This window comes from Mycteria americana, chromosome 2 (genome assembly GCF_035582795.1).
Source record: "Mycteria americana isolate JAX WOST 10 ecotype Jacksonville Zoo and Gardens chromosome 2, USCA_MyAme_1.0, whole genome shotgun sequence".
NCBI lineage: Eukaryota > Metazoa > Chordata > Aves > Ciconiiformes > Ciconiidae > Mycteria > Mycteria americana.
In genome coordinates this window covers 53662045-53683202 of record NC_134366.1, presented here as the reverse complement: position 1 = coordinate 53683202, position 21158 = coordinate 53662045, and the positions used below count along the sequence as shown (strand labels likewise).

At 41.4% G+C, this 21158-nt stretch overlaps 1 protein-coding gene and 1 long non-coding RNA gene across 2 annotated transcripts in view; one reads left to right on the top strand and one right to left on the bottom strand.

The window, feature by feature from the left end:
• The window catches only part of LOC142405672 (uncharacterized), a 66113-nt gene that overhangs the window by 8685 nt on the left and 36270 nt on the right, over positions 1-21158 (bottom strand). The window lies entirely within an intron of this gene.
• GPR141 (G protein-coupled receptor 141) lies at positions 2147-20127 on the top strand. Its single transcript, XM_075495597.1, has 3 exons — positions 2147-2349; positions 13889-13950; positions 19180-20127. Exon 3 carries the CDS (start codon positions 19183-19185, stop codon positions 20125-20127), a length of 945 nt encoding a protein of 314 aa, XP_075351712.1. The 5' UTR covers positions 2147-2349; positions 13889-13950; positions 19180-19182.

Here is a 21158-nt window from a genome sequence, read left to right as displayed (position 1 = left end):
TGGTAGAGAAGTGGAACATGAGGCCTGACAGCCAAGAAGGCCAACCGCATCCTGGGCTGCATTACCAAAAGCACAGGCAGATCTTACTGCTCTCTCCAACTACCTCATGAGAGGCAGTAGAAACAGATGGAGATGGATGCTTCTCAGAGGTGCATAGCTATAGGGCAAGAAGCAACGGATATAAGCTGCAGCATGGGAAATTCCAGTTAGGTGTTAGGAAAAAAATATTTTCACTGTCATAGTGATGGGATAGATGATGGGATTTCCATTCTTGGAGATATTCAAACTCCACTGGACCAGGCACTGAGCAACCTGATGTAAGCTGGCCTTGCTCTGAGTGATGGGTTAAAACAGACGACCTCCAGAAGTCCATATCCTATATTACCCTAGGACTCTGCAAGTAGATCAGTCTATAAGAGCCATGGATAAAGCTACATTCCCAGGGAAAGTGCAAACTTTACTTCTCTAAGCAGCAAAGTGTCAGGGATATTTAATGCTCCATATAAGTGCTGAGGATGAGCAGCTCCTTAAAAACAGCTGCTTTTGGCTTGAGGTAACAGTGAGGTTACTGGATTTCACAGGTTCATGTGAAAAGTTTAGTTCTGGAAGCCTTCCTTACTGTTATTGAAAGGCAAAATACAGCCTACAGGTTAAAGTATAAGACACAACATTAGGAAAAAAGTAGTCTAATTCTGATTCAGTAGCAGACTTGCTAAGTGACTTTGAAGAAATCATCTGAACTCTTCCTTCACAACATGTAATATAGGACTAGTAGGCTATTACACAGTTGAGACAAATTTAACACTGTTTTTAATTTTTGCATTTGGGTGTAGTGGAAAATATTGCTGTACTTTTTATTTGATGAAAGGTATTACTATGTCTTTTATACATTGAACTGGTTGTGCTTTAAACTTCAGGTCACTAAAATCTTACAAGAATATTTTCTAAGCTCAACCACTAATTGGAGCAATAGTTGCCTTATTAAACCCTAAAAAGAGCAGTTAGACATTGCTAGGGATAGTATTACATTTTCTCCAACTATTGCTTTTATCTTGTAGAATCTTAACATAGGGATAGAACAGAACATTTAATGAGCTTTTGGATTTTCAAGTCTCCAAGCTTATCCCCTTAATTTGGAAGAAAGAGAACATCCCTATTCTGAACACACTTATTATTCATACTGAAACTCCTGGGTATGTATCTTCAAGTTTTTGAAGACAGATGAATTTGTCCTGCTACTTCTTACATGGCCGGGTTTTGCAGCTATTCTGCTGCGCCACTGATAGAGAACAACATTTTGAAATTAAAGGGGGTGAAGGAATAGTAGCACCTTTGTGTGCACCTCTGCTGCTCTGCCAGATTTCTGGTAGCAGATTTATAAATTGGATACAATTAAGAATATAGCCAACAGTGTATAATGAAGAGGATCATGATAATCTCATAGCAAATCCCTGCCAAAACTTTCTTCTTTTCACATGCTTTATCCTCTTCATTTATAAAAAGACTAAGTCAATACTTTTCATTTATAAAAAGACTGTAGTGTACAAAAAGCACATGCAGAGTGGGTACTCACATCTCTTTGGAAGACTACTGTTTGATAATGAGACAGAAGCATTTCAGGAGTACCAGAAAGCATTCAGCCTTGTGGCTGCCCTGCTTCAGGATTACTACATATATTTTACCACTGCATCATGAGGAAAGTTCCTGCAAGAGCTCTCAGATCAATATATTCACCTCTCAGGTGTTATCTGAGCAACTGAGCAAATGCTGCTGAGAGGCTGAGTGGCCTTCGTGCCACAAGAGAGAAATACCTATATCTATATATCCACATACGTGACTATAAATGCACACTTCCACATGTGCTTTTTCACTTTCAGTCCGATTAGTCCTCTTTCTTTCTTGCACCTGTAACTGCTTACAAGCAGATACATTTTGCAATAGCTGGAAATATTTAATATGTATTGAACAGAACAAGAATAAATAAAACCCCCAAACACATCAACATCAATAGGCTTGATACGTGAGTTGATGGCAATTGGTCCAACCACCTTTGTGGTTTATGGGCAATGGGCGACATTTCCGGAAGCAGACAGAGCTGGGTTGCAGTTGCAGTTCCTCAGCAGCACTTCTCTGCAAAGCCAAGGAGTTGTACAGAGCGAGGCGAGTCTCCTGCTATGCCCCTGGAGAGTCCGTGGGTAAGTGCTGCAAAGGTACTCAGCAGAGGTACTGGAGGCAGACATGCAGAAGGGAGTGTTTTACCCCTTCCCTTGGAGAGGAGGAGGGAAATATTACTAAGCTCTAACGAGAAGGCTGCAGATCTGGATGGAGCTTGACGGTTCCTGGTGGGAGGTAAGCTTAAAGCAAAGCTGGGAGGAAATGTTAGAGGATGGAAGTTAAAAGTGCTTCAGGTTTTTAGTCCACTGCAGCAGTTGTGAATGTCAGATTTTGTGAAATGTGTGGAAGCAAAGTAGAAGGTAGTTAAAAGTGTATATTGGGAGTCATCATTGCAGGAAGGGCACCTGGGCTCCTTTTACAATAGCACCCACACTTTCATAATCCTTTCTGAAAACTAATTTATTAAAAGAAAATGTAAACCAGAAAGACAAGAGTACTGTTATTGGTTTTGACAGTCAATCTTTAAACAAAGAATAAGAAGGAAATTTTCATACTGCTTCTACTAGCTTTCTCATAGGCTTTGATACTCTTTCACGAAGAGTAAATTTTTCAAAATCACCTCAGATGCTGAGGATCTCAAGTCCCCCTGATAGCCAGAGGGTCGCCAGCTCTGCCTTCACTACAGTGCTTTTGGACACCTTCCCTCTCGCTCTCAGACACTTGCACAGCTCAGCAAGGATGGCTGTGGGGTGGTTTAGTGTCCACTTCTTGAGGGGCTTTGGATGGCTGGCTTAGCCACTGGTTATCTGCTCCAACACTGAATTTTACATCCCTGTTCTCCTGTAGCTCAGTGCATACAGGAGGCCATTAGGAAGGCAACAAAGGAATCCTGGGTGACAGGTTTTTTTCATTTCATTCATGTAACAGAGCTTTCCTTCGTTAGCCAGGAAGAGCAGCTGAGTGTCTTAGCGATCAGGGAAAAGAAAAGCATCTGAGTAATACAGATAAATCAGACAAGACAGAGCTGTGGCTGGAGGACAGAGAAAAGCGATCAGAAGGTACACCAGCAAAAATGACCTGTGTCACCAAGTGCAGACTGGTGTATGTGTGTATTATCCAGGTACCTACGCAGTGGTGTTCTGTTTGGACTCCCTAACTTTGCTGGGCGATGGGGTATCAGATGCGTTATTTTTACCTCTGTAGCAGCAGCGGCAGCTTTTTACTCCCCATGTTGTGAAGCCACAGACTCCACACCCCTCCTGCTGAGAAGACAGAAAGTAGCAGAATTGGTTTTTCACCTTCTGCTTTGAGATGTACCATTGCAGTTCTCATCTTTGTGACAGCATTATCAGCTGAAGCACACAACCAACTTCCATCAGGGAAAATAAGGCTGCACATCTGAAGGGCACCAGCTGCTCCACAATAACTGTCCATGCACTTGCTGCTGTCCAGGAGCATCTCACTACATTAAAGCCTAAACCTCCCCGGTGTTCTTAGCACCCATGGAAAGGCGTTGCTCCTTTGAGTATGCTGTTTAGGTTTGGCACCCAAAAAAGGGTATCTGCTGCTCTTCGGGTGGTGAGCCAAACACAGACTCGTGTTTCTAAGAGAACTGCTGCAAAAATCACACATTATTCCTAAGTGATGCTGAGGGCAGTAGGAAGTGTGATGGCTATTTTGCCTTGCTTTGTTGCATGATTTTATGCTATAGGGTTGTGCTTCATTTTGGTACGTAAAGGAACCAGCCTTTCAAGTACGTTGTCAGAAGCAACTAGAGTCTGAGAAGATTCTGCTCACCATATCATAAATGAAAAATCTAGCAATGCCAATAACTGGATAAAATAGTTGGAGTCCTGTTACGATTATGTATAGGTTCATATAATGGTGACATTTTCATAGCATCGAATACCTTTCAAAGCTAGATTGAATAAAGTGACTATTAACCAGCTGCCTCAGATTGTTTCTTACCACGTCTTCTCCTTACTCAAATGCAGAAACTTTTGCAGCACAATATTTTATTTTGGTAAGTTGTTGTTGTTTTTTTTAATAAATATGCTGTTATGAATTTCCATAAGAGGTAAGAGAGGCAATAGCTTGGGCAGAGAGATTGCACCACATTTGTGGCTTTGTGGTGGTTCTTAGTTCATGGTTCTCAGCCCCAGAGCCATTCCAGAGAGAGACCACCCTAATCACTTTATCCTTGTCTTAAAGAGTCTCTGGGAAGTGCGGATGCTCATCATGATCTTCATTCTGAAACTGGGAGTAGCTACTTAGAAAACCAAGGCTAGGGCTGCGGAGGATCTTGAAGAGAAGAAACAGGGCCCTGATCTTCTGTGGGAAGTCGGTGTTGAGGTAGAGGACCCTCTTGTAGCATGGACTGCTGCACTGCAGCCATTCATATCAGCTGGAGCTGCCTAAACTTCATGTCCCAGAAATATGTGCAGCTGCCATTCAGCCTCAGGGTGACCCAGATGTCACAGACAGAGATCAGACCATCAGCAGGTCTGCCTTCCAGGCGGTCACAGCTGATGGGAAGTTTTACATCTCAGTTTACATCACAAGGTGACAGATATATTGGTGTGTATAAGTAGGGGCGGTTTTACATGGACCTGCCTAGTTTAATCTCTCCCAACCTTGTATCTCAGAAGCTGAGGCACCAGGCAGCCCTCGGCTTGGTGGTGGGAACGCTCGCCTTCCTGCAGCATCCTGGCAGAAGCGAGTGATTGCAGGTGTGTAGCTTCTGCTGCAGGAGATGGCATGAGGCCTTCCCAGTTGAGCTGTGCATTTCTCAAAGCTTGCCTCTTTTCATTCCCTGACCTCCTACAGGGAAGGATAAACAGGTGAAGCAGTTTTTGGAAGAAGGGCAGAAAGAATTCATTCCAGGTATCTGGTTTCACAATCAGGATTAATTTGAGCATTTAAGAAGGTGTTAGCAGTATAGGTGTCATCGTCTGAAGGAAATTTTGAGACAAATAGCTGTCAAATGCTGAAGAGATTGGTGTAAAGGTGGTTTATTTAGGAGAAAAGTATTTGTCATCCTACAAAGAGCATTGCAATTACTTTATTTGCCATTCTGTGATGCCTTCCTTGATGAAACAATTTGCTCAGTGGATGAGGAGAGAGCCATGGACATCATCTACCCTGATTTTAGCAAGGCATTTGACATGGTCATCTTAATAACCTGTTGACAAGCTGGCAAGATACAAACTGGACAGATGCACCACAGATAGGTGGAGAACTGGCTAAAATGCTGAGCTGAAAGGGTGGTGGCTAATGGCTCAAAGTTGAACCAGGAGCCAGTCACAGGTGGAGTCCCTTGGGGGTCAATACTGGGCCTGATAGTATTCGATAGCTTTATAAAAAATTGGGAGGACAGGACTGAATGCACCCTCAGCACGTTTGCAGATGACAACAAATTGGGAGGATACAGATGCTGAAAGGAAGGGCCACCAAACAGAGAGACTGCGACAGGCTGGAAGATTGGGGCAACAAGAATTGCATGCAGTTTAACAAAAATAATTGTTAGAGCCCTCACCTGGGACAGAGTAATCCCATGCAGCAGTGGGGTGTGTGTGTGTGGGATGTGTCTGATAGCCTGGGGTGCAGCCTGAATGTGTGCCAGCAGTGTGCCCTTACAGCAATGAAAGGGAACCTTGTCGTGGGCTGCATTAGCAATAGTACAGCCAACAGGTCAAGGGTGTGGTTATTCCACTCCACTTAGCACCCCTTAGGCCACACCTGGGATGTTGTGTCCAGGTTTGGTCTTCCTGGTCCAAGACAGACATTGAAAAATTCGGAGTGGCAGAATATCCCTTGCTGGAAATATTCAAGACTTGGTTTGATGGGACTCTGGACAACCCAGTCTAAGGCCCTGCTTTCAACAGGAGGTTTGACTGTAAAATCTCTGGAGGTCCCTGCCAACTTGAATGTTTTTATGATTCAACAGCCACAATAGACACAAACTGGGATGTGTACATGACTTTCTGCAGTGTCATGCAGAAGTACCGAAACTAGCTCTGGAGGAGCTAACTGAAGCGCTGGAAATACTACAGCCTCTAAGCCTGGAAAACTGGGATAAATCTAACTAGAGGGAGTGTCACATCAACACAGATTTATCACCAACTACCTATTTAAAGCTAGCTTAGGTATTTCTGCATAGCATTGTGCTCTGAATTGCACGCGTACCTCCGACCCACATGGTAACGTGCATATCTTCTTTTGCTGATGCCATACAGAAAGACTGCACGAATTCTACCCTTTTACCCCTACAACAGCACATGCAGACTGCTTCTGAATCTGAAACAAAAAAGTACAGGGGGAAAATACTTCAAAAAAACCATACCCAAATATAATGCTGGAACCTCTCACCAGATTAACAAACTTCTTCCTAACCTAGAAGAGATCTCTGGTACACAGCTGAAATTCAGTTCCTGTGAGGATAATCTTAGGTGTGGGAACGGAATGACCTCAGATGCGCAGTAACTTGTCTAGGGAAAACTGAATCTGAAAATTAAGTGGAGATAGCTTTTGATACAGAATTCATTATTTTATTGTCAGCTCACTGAACAGAGTTAAATCCTTCTTCTTAAGTGAAATTAAGGGGAAAAGAGTTTTAGTCAAAGTAAGAGGCATAAGGGAAAATCTGGAGTGGATACTCAATAGGCATTGCTTTATGTGCACTTTTCATTGTGCTAATGATACTTAGCAGTGAATGGTGAGATCTCTCACCATGAGGGCTGTAGAAATCATTGAATCATTTTCAGTGATGAGCCTGATTTGATGGTGCAGAGAGAAAAGAAAGCTAGCAACGGGAATCTCTCCTCAGTGAGTTGATGCTTCTCATTTCCAATTCAGTAGCACTATTAAGCACATTAACTGTGTGCTTTATTTTCTTAATCTCCCCAAATTCTTAACGTCACTGATATCAACAGGAAAACTATTTTGAGGATATCTTTTCTGTGAAGATGTATTCGAATTAGTGCTTAATGTGCTAACTTGAGAACCAGAAGCAATGGGGCTAAAGAGGCATGTTGCTATGGCCAGTCTCAACAAATCCTGTTGAGAAGCTAAAGGGCATGTCACTGCCCTACTGGGGCTATTTTGCTTTGGGGTCAGAGCTCATATCTGCACAGGGTATCTCCTACACCACGCACTGTTGTACTAACTTATATTGGTGCTATTTTGGGCTTCTCCACCACGCTCCACTGACTCCAGCTGGTTTTTACCATTTTTTTTTTCTTTTTTTACATCTATCTTGTAGGGCTCATAATATCATACAGGAATGTCCTGTCAGTCTGTCTTCAGCTAAGAAGAGCTGGTAAGAGCTATAGTGAATAACGATGTAAACTATTTGGCACTTATGCTTTCCAGTGATCGGAAAGCTGTACAGAACCTGAAATAACCTGGATGAAATGAAAAGGAGGAAGCAAGGCAGGGAAGCTAATTGATAGCTTATTTTTTCAATTCTATTTTTTACAGAGAGGTCTAAAGACCAACCAAGAATAGGGGCCCAGTGGCACGGTGCGCTGTGCCATACCACAGCACAGGGCAGTCCAAAACCAAATAAGCAGATCTGGGCAAGAACTATCACACATGGCCACAAGCAGCATGGCCCAAGATTTTCTGGGGAGTCCTGTGTCAATGAAATGGGGAGAGAGGCTTAGGGAAAGCAAGTTAGGAGGATGGTGGGGCAAAGGGCAAGCATGGAAATACATCTGGTGGCCTCCTGCTAGTTCCCTTTTCTAATTTAGGGGGAAAAAATACCCAGTTTGCAAGTTACTATCCTTGGGCATTATTACTCAAAAGAAATTTGCTTAAAAGTACCTGAGGCAGAGTGGTGTGGAGCCCACTCCTTCCACAGCCCGGAACAGCAGCCCTTACCCTGGTTGTTTCTGCAGCTGCTCCTGGCTGGACTCTCTAGCTGCATCCTGAACTCTTCAGCTGAACTTCAAATAGGCAAAAGTCTTAAAAAATGCATCAGTAATGAGCTTATTCCTAACACAATTAGCTTCACACTTTGGCAAATGCACTGAAGATCTTAATTTAACACAAATGCTTATCATTAGCTCAGAACAGAAACCTCCAGATTTAACAGCAGAATGAACCATTTCAGCCCAAACAATTTGATGTAATAGAGCACCCGCATGCATACAGTGCCTCATTCCGTTATGCAGTCTTTAGCTGTGCTGATCAGGGAAGGCTCTTACAAATTAATGGTGTACTTTATGAATGCAGTGTGGAACAATTCCCTTGCAGTAAATTCCTCATTTCCAAAAGAGATAGGAGGAACCCTGAATACCCGTCTAACCCAACTGTAGTAACGAAGTCATGTATCTCATTGTGCTTATGCTGAGATAGGAAAGCATCTTCAGTATCAATCTAGCAGTACTGGTACTAAGCTTTGCTTTCTGTACTGCTCCTAGGCAGACACTCTTAGATTAATGCAGGGAGGTTTGTTCCTCTGTCAACACAGGCAACACATTTTAGCATACTAAATTTCATAAATATCTGTACGTGCATATTCAGCATGAAAGTGATCATTAGTAAAATGATTTTTTCCACTCACATGATGATAGCGTTTGTGTTACCTCTGCAGTCAGAAATCAAATGAAATAAACAAGCTGAGAATAAAACAGTATTAGCAATTGCAGTAAATATTTTGAGGGCAAGTAGCAATAGACTTGTGCTGTAATTTTTTTTTTTTAAATATTGTTCCTTACAACATGCTGCCTGCCTCAGCAGGCAATTAGTGAGAGGCTAGTACAGAGTTCAAACAATTTTAGGATGAGCACTGTCTTTTCAGGTGAAAGGAAGGGCTTTTTCTTCTCAGAAAGGCATATATGCGTATATGCATATAGGATCAGCATGGTACCGCATGTATGATTTCATTCTCTGCAGTCTAATGTCATCCTTATGGCAGCAATAATGCATCTCCTTGTCAATCAGCTCCCCCCTCTATTTTTTTTTTATCCTGGTGAGAACAAGCTCCGATAACGAGTGAATTGCTGTGCTGGATTCCTGATGAAAGGCATATCTCCAGAAAAACGTACTGGCATGTGACAGATGCGAACTAGTGAAATCCTGCAGAACAAGATAATATTAAAGTTGGTGATAGACTGCTGGAAATGTGCAGTTGTTAAAAATAAGTAAGGCACCTTCTCAAAAAGGTCCATTTAGACTGGAGTCTGCACAGATCTCTTTTGTACGCAGCTCCTCCCATCCTCAGTGACAAACACTGAGGCCAAAGCTGAGTGCTGGTAGAAAACCAGCTGGTAGAAAAGTAGGTATGGGGAAAGTTGGGCAAATTATTAGTGTTAGAACAGTTGTTTTCTAGATTTGTGATCCCTCCCACACACACTATTAAGTACAGCAGATTTTGATGTGGATTTAGGTTTTGTTTTGTTTGCAGTACTTCTCTGTTGAAAGATTTGGATTACAGTAAGAGCTGAATAGAAATTTGAGGTGGTTTTATTGATATGCTATACTTCAACATGGAATGAGGTGCAATTTTGGTGCTTCCAAAGGAGGGAAAGGTAGTGAGATAGACTGAAGGGGAAACAGACTTTCTCCACACCACTCTGCCTCAGGAACTTTTAAGCAAATTTCTTTTGAGTAATAATGCCCAAGGATAGTAACTTGCAAACTGGGTATTTTTTCCCCCTAAATTAGAAAAGGGAACTAGCAGGAGGCCACCAGATGTATTTCCACTTTTCAGAGGAGCTTGAATTTTTATACCTCTGCTCTGCAAAGATGTGTGAAACGAGGAATTGCGAGTCACATTTTCCTCCCTATACTTTTCCAAAATGTTCTTTCAGATGTATCAGAAGCAGTATTTCTCACTCATAGGATGCCTTGCACCGCCTGGGTGACAGCCACAAATCACAACTGCTTCAGAACCCAGATAGAGACATTTTAGGAAACCTATTATCTACAAAATGGTTTTGGCTGTTATAGATACTGAATATTTTTCCTTTTGTAGATAATTAATATCTTTCTAGTAAGGTGCGTGAAATAGTGAGGCACATTAGAAATATGAGTCAAAATTATAATTTTGTTGATAGCAGCTAAGAGTCACCCACTCTAACAACATACTGCCTTTCAGCTATTCATATTAGCAGCTGATCTTTTACATAATGATAACTTGCAATTAACCTGTCACAATTACAGCCTAATAACTGATCCAGCCAGTCTTACGTACTAGGACCAGGCCCGTAGCTGGCACTGGGAGGGACTCAGCAGATCTGGGCTTTGCGTAAGGAGCACAAGATATAGCGAGCAATGCTCTCCCTGTATCTCATCCTTTTACCTAGGAAGCAGACGCTGCCCTTGCTTGAGGACACTGCTCTGACCCATCCTAAGAAAAGGCCTGAGAAATAGGTGACCAACACTTGGTGTTGGTCAGCCCACATCTGCTAAAACCATCTCTTTCACAGTCAAACATACATGGCAATATGGGATTTTCCCCAGTTTAGGAAAGGCTAGATTATATCAGATCAGTTGTCAAGAAACTGAACCTTGTTTAATCTGCCCAGCACCCTGATACCTCTACTGCAGGATTTTGGAAGGCGGTTTCAGAGGAACCTGTCTTCATGCCATAATTGCGATTGGCTGCTTTGTATTCAGGCACAAATCAAAGAGAAAAATTTAAAAAGCAGGGTCTTGATCTGCTGTCCCACATCAGAGGTGTCATTGGTGAAACTGGAACTGAACAGTATTAAAATTATGCACTCGAGAGGAGAATCAGGTTCATGGCTTACTGCAAGACTAATACACAACTATGGGACAATGCCTTGGCTGGTATAAACAGGCTTATATTTATTAATATAAATGAAGTTTATGTGATAGATCTGAATATATACAAGGAACAAAGAAGACTAGAAACCAGCACTGAAGTAGTTTTTCAATAATTCAAGTCCTATTCTTTCATGAATGTAATGGGGAGCAGGGTCTAGCTCTTCAGTGTAAAAGAAAATTATATAATTAAGGAATATTTTGCTACTTCTAATAGAATTTTCTGGCTGGCAGAAGTCTGATCAACTGTCCAGCAAAGCTGATTTATTCAGGTAACTGTCCCCTGCACTTTGGGGAATATTTCAAAACTCACCCTTAGCAATCACAGGTTTAGAGACCTCTCTGGGGCCCTGATTCTCTGCTATCAACATCAGCTTGGTGTTTTCAGGAGTGTCACTCCAGCTTTACCCTCAACTAACTAAAAGAGTCAGGTTACCCACAGTGAATTTAAGGTGTTCAGGTGGATCTTATTTTTTGCTTTCTGCCACCTACATAAGTGAAGGAGAGGAGTAGTTTTCCAGAAGACCCAACCACCACAGCTACATACCTCCTACCACCCTGTATGGTCCACCTCTGAATTAGCATTCCAAATCCTTGAGTCCTGGCACAATAAATGTAGACAAACAAAACACCTGGGTTGCCATGGTTATTCTAGGTACATCTCCGAGTTTGGAACAGCTGAAAAATCACTAACAGCATGTATTATGCCTGAGCATAAAGGACACGGTTCTCTTTTCTCAAGGACCTTTTACACAATCCGGAGTAAAGGAGCCTTGATGCTACTCAGATCTCAGGACAAGTAGTCCTTGAAATCTGGGCCAGACTCTCAACTATTATTAAACACCTTGGCCCATGAAACTGTTGCTATAATGCAAATTCAAACTAGGTGAAGATCTGATCCAGGTGATACATGGTACTGTGCAAACCCACTATCATACTTCTTCTAGATTTTGGGGTATTGCTAAGACCATCAGCAATTACTCAAAACTTAATATGTGCATTTCTAGCACCTGTGTTTAAATTCAGCTGGTGTGTGACGTTCTAAAATAATCACATTCTGCCACCATCTCAGTACATTACTGGTGAAAATCTAAACATACCAGTCTGGAATCTATTCCTTGAACGACAGGACAAGAAACATACTCCAGAGATTATACATGCTGTTGCTAAATCTTGGGCAAATTTGCATCACTTTAGCAAGGAAAATGAACTGCAATCATAAGTATTAAGCTTCCTATACCTATCTAGAGCTTGACACTAACTACAGCTTAGAGATGAACAAAGATAATGAGGATGTCTGTCCCAGACCATGCTCTGGTATTTCAGTATTTGTTTTAATCCCGAGGCAGTGCAAGGATTGAAAATCTACAGAATGCAAACATATGGAAAGAAGTCAACCTGGAAAGCCCCATTTGTGATGACTGCTTGGGAAAACAACATTGTAATTTATCAATAATATTATATAACTTATATGTTAGGTAATTATAATATGTATCAACAATGTGTATCAACAATATTATATATATTAACATATTATATGCATTAATTTATTATATGTATCAACAATATTATATAACTTAACCCCCCCATTTAGATGCTACCTGCAGGTCTTTAAGATATCTTGGCTCTCTTCCCACTGTTAATTGGGATGTATTTATTCTAGAACAAGACCTACAAGAAGCCAAGACAACATGACTAACTTGAGAAGGTACAGGACTTGATTTAAGGGTATCCTAGCTTTATATCTGGCTTTGCCACAGGGGTTTCAGCTTTTTAGCTGTAGCATGGGGAGAATGATACATATGCCTTTTAACAGAGCTTAGAGATCAGCTGAAGAAAGGTGATAGGTAAGAGCTAAGCATTATTACTATTGCTTTTTAATATTATCTGAACAGCTCTTTAGCTGTTAGCCACTGTTAAAATTGCAAAATGCAAGAAGACGGTCTCCATCACATACCGGTCTGTTGTGAAGTACCACAGAACAGTACATCCCTTGTGTTTTTTAACCAAATGTGAAGCAACAGGATATAGTCAGTTAAAATGTTCTTATGTAAGATTACCTGTAAATGTCAAATGTTAATACCGTTGCTTTCAAAACTATTATACTCAAATATAACTGTGTGTTCTGACACAAACGAATTAAGCCTGCAGGAGGGCAAAACTGACCTTGCACAGACTCGTAATAGAGACTCAGTCCTGCAGTAAGACATCTTTTACCACACGCACCACACAACAACCATCGTTGCTGATGAGCCTTCGATAGTGACTTGGCCAATGTTTTTTTAATAAAGTCCCCTAGTTTCATTTTGCTAGCAGTGTACAGGTGTAGCAATGGCACCAAGTCCCAAGAGATCCCGATGCTGAGCTACAATCTTGGCAGAAAGCAGGGCTGAGGCATACTGCTGGGCCTTAGCGTGAGATTCGTTTCATCCCTTACACTTTGATGTCTATACTTTAACCATATCCAAACCCACACTTAGCCAGTTACAATATAGATCATATTTTGCTCCTGTCCTAACCTGTTTTCTCAAAACACTCTTTCAAATGATCCCCTCCACTCTGGGGAATAACCTTTCCAAATGAGCGTCTGTGTGATCTGTGGGGCTTACATCTATGTGCAGACTTGATCATTTTAGGCAGTAGAAGAATGTGACTGTTCAGAAATGGGAGGCTCTGAAGTCTTCCTATGGCTAAGAAACAGCTGCTAATTAGGGGATCCTGTGTTAAATTCACAAAAGAGCTGTTCTGACAGGACATCGGATGACTGGTAGGAGATAGCAACATGCAAGACAAGGCGGCATTTCTTCTCCCCATGAACTTCTCACTGGGAATGCAACTAAAAATCTTCCTAAATGTTGCATGCTTATGGGCAGTCCTGCCCTCACGTAGCTGAGGCTTGTGGTTGTTGCTTCATCTTAGGTTCAAAGAAGGACATAAGGCAATGACTCTTTAAAATATCAGGTGTTTTGCTTTTTGTTCTTAGAGCTCATGTAAAATGAAGAGACAAGTAAACAAGACTTGAAGAGTGGAGATAAACACTAATCTGTAAGTATACACAGAATGAACAAAAGCCTTAGTTTGCAATGCTTTTAAAACAATGTTTGCAACTTTAGAAAAAAAAAAAGTATCCGATTTTCTAGTTGTTTTATTTTGAACACATTTTAACGCTTTTCTGCATAACTGTTTTTGTCATCGTTATTTGTAATTTCGTACTACAGGAAAACATTGCTTTACCCTTTTTCATATTGCTGTCCTGTGGTTCTACACTGCCTCCTAAAAGTGGGAGGCAACTCTTTTTGTTTTCATCCATCTTTGTGCATGTGTTTGATATCATTCAATCCCTGTAAAGACCAGAAGGGTAAGTTTGTTCTCTTTGATAAGATACAGCTAAGATGGTAAATAATTATTTTTAGGAAGGTTCCATGGTTTCCATTTTTGTGTAAGAACAGCGAAAATCTCAAACAAAAGAGGACTAACTCATCATGTTTTTCCATCCCATTTGTTCTTCAATAGACTAGATTTAAACTAAAAAGTATCAGTATAATGATGACACAGCCTACAAGACATGAGTCAATGAGCTAGTGAATGAGTTAGAGGAATCACTAAAGGTTGTTTGAAAAAAGTCAGTATCTAAATGTAAACACACACTTGTTATTTCATCTTTTTAATTTGTAATGTTTTCTTTTAAGCCGACATTTATACTTCAAACTTCAGGTGTGTGTGGTTATTTTGAAATGAAGAGAATGCTGCAATTATTCTAGTGGCATAGCCTCCATTACCATAACACAGCATGGAATTAGAGCAAATCGAAAAGCAATTACAATGCTCTCAACAGAAAGCAGCTCTGAGACTAAATGATGATGTTTGTGAAACAAATGCAGATTTTAAACAGACTTTTGTTAAATAATATTTGTATTTTGCACTGCCTCCAACTTAGTCTAGTTCAATGCAGAGACGTCAGTTCTGACAAACACTCATTTTTCCATTTTATTAAGTCTGTAAAAAATAGAAATCTTTCATTTGAATTGAACTTTTTTTCCCCTCCAAATTCAAATGAAACTTCTCAGCTGGGTGCATGCAGGCTGCAAACGCTTCTTCTGCACGACCCAACTGTCGGAACACATGAAAAGCTGTGTGAAGCCTGCCAGTCCCTCAGCAAATGTATACGGGGGGGATAAATTTTGCAAACGCTTGTTATACAGAGTAGAGCTCACTGTTTGGCAAAGATTGTAAAAGTGCCATCGTTTTTGACAAATGAGATTTTTTTTTAATAAGTTGATATAATGTTCATATGAGATAATGGTGACTGACAAACCCGGCTGGGAAAATAGTAAGCAATGAAGAGGACAAGTGAGTGACAGACTGATCCGGATTGCTAAGTCAGGTGCAAACTAGCAACATGCATTTTACCACTGCCAAATGCAAAGTTGTTCATCTAAGAATGAAAGAATAGGAGCACAGTGCTGATGGAGGCAGTTCAGTGACTGAACAATATGACTGGGATGAAGTGAAGACAAGTATCTTCTGTCTCTTATCTCTTCTAATCTCCAGTTATCTATAGGGAAAGCCAAAATTTGACAAAGGGTTTTTAAATCTGAAGGCAAAACTGGAAGTACATACTATGCCTGGAAGCTGAGGCTGTACAAACTGTCTAGAAATGTGGTTCACCCTTTTTTTTTTAAACAGTAGGCTAATTAACAGTAGGATAAAAGAGAAACAAGTTCCTGAAGGATGGAATGAATGTTCTTTTACTGGGAAAATTTTGACAGAGACAGAATCATTTTTGTAAATGACACATGCTCTGGCCTAAAGAGAGCAGTCCAGGGAAGTCCCGTGGACTGTGCTGCACAGAAAGTCACAGGAAATGAATGTGATGGCCTTATCCACACTGATAACTGATGAATCTTGAATGCACAAGAATCTTTTTGCTGATCATATTTCTGGAATTGGCCTCTTGGCAATCTGCCTCCTTTGTCAAACTAAAACACAGCTACTTTGGCAATTGTCCCCAAGCCCTTGGCACCAGCAGATGTCTCTTTAACTGCTATCGCATCCAAATGAAGTGGTTGCCCATCATTGCCTCATGGCTGTTCAGAGCACATGTCCGGCAGAAGTTCAGCCAAGTGATGAGAGGCTTAACACAGGGGAAGACCAAACCTTGCTCCAAAACTGGAGCAGTATCACTCAACTGGCAGTAGCTAGAGGGGGTAGGAAGGCATGGAAACAAGAACACCTCTTTGAGGAGAAACTCTCTGCCTTTGGATGTGCGATGGGATAAGTCCTCTCTGCGCTCCTTCTGTTCTTGCAGATGTCAAGAGCTAACCTTAGTGTGCATGAAGGGAAACTGCCTGGGTGAGGCAAAGCTGCAAAGTACTGTCCTGAAGGAGCTTCTTGGTGCTTCAGACATTGTTTGGGGCCAGGGGGTGTGTGGGGAGGAGGAAAGAAGGGATAAGACTGAACTGTAACTCTGTGGACAGGGTACAGCCACTCTGTAAAATGCAAGATAGTTGAAAAAGCTAGTTTTAAGCAAGCTAGATTCAGTACTGAAGCAATGCTGTTAGAGCTGGCAAGAGCTTACACCAGCTGACATTGGCAAGGGGCTAAGCAGCATGGGGGAAGACCATTTCTTAGATAGCTTGATACCGCTTTCAGTGGTCCCTTCTGTTGTCCCTCCTCTTCTGTGAGATATTTTCTGGCTCTTGGAGACTTCTATAGCTCATGTTTCCAGTTAGGTTCAGTACATAGCCTATGTTATATAATTCATTAGTCTCTTGTAAGACCTGCATTCATTCTCATTCCATGTGTCTCCTGTTAAATTCTGGCCAAAGGACTTGTTAGTTGTATTTCAGGTCAGTAGGTTATAGCTATGTGAATGTCATTACAATAGGAAACTTCATTTCACCAGAAAGCAGCATTTCCTCTATGAAACATACCCTGTGTCATTCTATACTCTGTATTCATCATGCAATTATATTTCAGTGGAATGCCTGTAGCAGTGGGGAGCTGATAATCTCATATCATAGCTGCCGGTAGCTTTTTTTTGAAGATTAATGAAAAAGAGATTTTCTGCAGAATCTTACAATGAAGGGATTTAGCGATGGCCACAAAGTTCTGCAGAAACCTGCATTTCAGTGTCTCAGCTGTTTATTTGCAGCCAGAAGTAGGTCTCTAGCTTCCCCCTTAAAAGGACTGTCTGAGGAAAATACCAGTTATCTGACTTCTGCTTATCTGTTCCTTACTGCCTTCAGTTCAAGTTTCACTGCCGGGCTCCGAAGGGTCCTTCCTCTCCAAGCACACCCTCGCTGCTGGGGCTGCTCACACCAACCCTCATTTCCAGCACGTTGCCTTTAGGGCTGTGGCACTTTTTAAACTTTAAATATGCATTTTTAATTAAAACAACATTAAAATGCCACTTTTTAGAGACATCTTTTCAAACTAAAGCTTAACAACTTGGAGAAACTGATGAACAGCTATTGCTAATTCCTTCTGGCTTGCATGGTTGTGAGGCTGAAACGCAACATCTCGGAAACGAGAACAGAACTGGAAGGAACTTGCATGGTTTCTGATGCAAGAGCTGCAGTGTGCCAATCAGCAGCACCTTTGAGAAAAAGCGCTTTCATTGCAACCCATTTTACTTCTCATAATGCACTGGAATTAGTTGTCCATGTAACTCTGAAATGCAGTTTCAAACAGAAAAGGTCAGTAAGTGCCAACAACCAACACACCAATTTGAGATACAGCAGTTATGTTGATTACAATAAAATATGTGGAGTCTTAGATGTGTTGGGATACCTAGAGAATAACTGACTTCTCAGTGTATGAAGAGATCTCGATTACTGTAGGGGCAAATGCTTAGAAATATTGCTAAGAAACAACAAAAAATATCTGAGATGCATCACAGACATGCATTCCCCACTGCGAGCAAAACCTGTTTATAAAACTGTTATAGGGATTTCCTCTTTCCCACAAAAGAGAGAATTGCTAAAGAACTTTTTTCCCCTCCCAACTTCTGGCAGTATGCGCTACCTAAAAATGAGAATAAGCTGAAACACCACTCATACAAAGAGAGAGAGGAACTACTTCGTGATGTTAACAACATTGCAGTATTAAAAGAAAAATTGCAAAAACTCACTCAGGAGAAAACCCTCTCTTGTGTTGTGGGATTCACTGGTGAAATGGGTGACATACCAGAGTCAGTTCTGAATTATAGTTCAGGTAGCAGTAGCAGTATAACTGGGCTAGTGCAGAGCCCAGCACTGTTCAGTTTTCCCCGCTTCTTTTCTGTGACTGTAGTGTGGACATCCTCTTGATACTTTCATAGATGCAAACATGCTTCAGGATAACACCCCACCTGAACTCTTCCCCTCCCACACAATCTTGTAGTACTTAAAAATCCTACCAGAAGTTACCTTTAGAATTGTAAGAATTATGTTCAATCTCTCTTTGAAACAGTAATATATTAAAAATGTATAGCATATTTATTAAACTTGCTATTAACTTTCATCTGGCCTCAGCTCGGGCCAGGCAGGCTTATTTACACTAACCCAGGATGTCCTTTCCTAACATTTTCTAACAGCCCATTTTGTAACACCCGGTTACCACATATTAGATGTGAAATGGCCCTGAGCACCAGGACAGCACCACCCACGCTATTCGGTCTGGCAGGATCTGAGCAGGATCTCTATGGAGCCTGGGTATCCATGGTGTTTAATCCCTTACTCAGATAAACTGTCCATGGAGAAGGAGTGGACTGTAATGTGTGCAAAACTCAGCTCTTGGTAACAAACAAAATTTGTATCTTTGATAGAGCAACATATGGTTATTATCTGGCTCTGGGAAGGGCAGATTTGTGTTGCAAATAAACAAACTGATGAATGAGTAGCAGAATTCAAACAATATTTCTGATCTTCAGTGCAAAAGCATGCAGATGCTCTGAAGAGATGAGAACTAATAACACAGAGAGCTCAAAACCACCAAAATCATGTCATTTCTCTAAGGATCTCTTCTTCCCACATGTTACTAACTCATGCTTGTTTTTAAGGGTATGGCTAGCAACGTCTTAAAGACTAGAGCAGCTTCTCCGCCCAGCCTTCCCAGCCTTTTTTCTCTAGGCTGGAGGATGTTTGGATAAAACTACTGGTTATAGCTTGTGCCAGTTGTGAGATTCCAGGATTATCCCTCAAGCAAGATCCAGGTGGAAAGCTCTGCTGGCTTTTCAGGTGGGCCCTCTCATTCCTACCTTATCTTAGTCTTCATGTATTCTTTCATTTCTAGCATATGTACAAGGAAGATTTCAGGAACATGATTGAAGAGAATAGGAACAGCAGTGACTCCTCCTCTGCCTTCACTCACACCAACACCATGAGTGCCATACTGATTACTGCCTACTCCGTTGCCTTTGCTGGAGGTGGGATCGGGTCCCTCACAATGTCATTTGTGCTGGTCAAGATGAACACTCTGTCCGTGACCACTACAGCCGTCATTAACCTGGTCGTTGTGCACAGCCTCCTCCTCTTCACGGTGCCCTTCCGCCTGCACTACTATGTCAAAAAGAAGTGGGTATTCAAGATGCCATTTTGCAAAATGGTGAGTGCAATGGTGCACATCCACATGTACCTGACCTTCCTATTCTATGTGATCACACTGGTGAGCCGGTGGCTCATCTTCTTTCAATGGAAAGACAAGGTGGAGTTTTACAGGAAGCTGCACGCCATTGCGGCAAGCGCTGCTGTGTGGGTCCTTGTCATGGTCTTTGTGGTGCCGGTCTTGTTCTTTGAGTATGGACGCTCAGGCTCATACAACGAAACAACATGCTTTAAGTTCCACAAAGAACTACAGCAGGAGAGCGTGAAAGCCCTGAACTACACCATAATTGTAGCTGTCGCCTGCATTACTTGTGTCCTCTTAGGCCTGCAGATTTTCATCCTGGTAAAAGTGGCGAGAAAACTTTCCACCTCCCTCTGGTCACACCAAGAGTTCTTGGCCCAGGTGAAAAACTTGATTTTCATCTGCGTCATCATAATTTGCTTCCTTCCCTATCACCTCTTTAGGGCCTTCTACATACAGCACGTGAATGATTCTAGCCACTTAGAAAGCTACAATGAAGTTTTTTTGAGTCTGACTGCCCTCAGCTGTCTGGACTTGCTGTCCTTCATGATGAGTGGAAGCCGCCTCTTCAAGCAAAAAGTGGGCATGCTCCGCAGTAGGTTGTCTTGCTGCTAGCGTCAACCTCCTGCAGTGTGCGCGGACCTGGACCTGGCAGAGCACGGTGCTGGACAGGCATGGCAAACCCCCTCCTGAGCAAGTCAGGGTGGGCCCTGGAAACAGCGCAACACACTCGTGCAGGGCTCTGCACACCTCCTTCCCAAAATAATGGGGCGAACTGCCTCCGGTGTCTCGGCTGGGAAACTGGAAGGTTACCTCTGGGTTTCCTCACGGTGCTACCTGGTTGCAGATGCGCCTGGAGGAGGGGGAGGAAAGGGCATGGGCTTTTCTGTCTCACTTTTTTCACATCAAAGTTTGTGAAGTCAAAGGCACTAGGAGGAGACTCAAGAGAATTTGCAAAGTATGTAGAACCACAAATAGAAAAGCAGTTTTTTATGGAATAAGGTACAGATTTTTGAAATTTAAAGATCTATATAGTTTTCTACATACGTTTCTTATTTATTCCCCACAAGCTCTCATAAAATATCAGGGAAAATATTGTTCCTCCTGAGTAGGTCTGTTCCTTCACTGTAAAGACAAGTATAACTTTCTAAATGAATTGAACAATTAAATCAACTCTTTAAAAACAAACTAGCAATAAATATTTATTTCTTAAAAGATTTTATCAAAATTACCTTTTGGAGATGGTATCACTGCAGAAAAGAGTTTCGTTCTCTTTCACGCATTATGAAAATGTCTCCAACAACAAAAATGACACATTGTTACTGAAATGGACATTGTCATTTCAAACAAAAGCCTGTATTTTTATTTACAAAATTGTTCAATTTAAAAAAAGTTAGCAGTGAGGGTCATTTTATTTAGATCTTTCAGACAGTAGTTGTCTTCTCTTAGAAAGTCAAATATTTTAGGTCTCAAAGGTAACAATGATTTTTTTTTTCTACTATGTTGATTTTGTGCAATTCTGAAGTTTATAACTCACAGTATCTTTAGCTTGAAATCAATTCTATAAATTTAGTACTAGTAGAAGAAATTAAAATGTTACTGCTTGGATTGGAGAGATGGAAAAAGCTAATAAACCTGACATAGCT

Coding starts and splice junctions, on each gene's coding strand:
- GPR141 (XM_075495597.1), top strand. CDS start 19,183: ATGTACAAGGAAGATTTCAGGAACATGATTGAAGAGAATAGGAACAGC.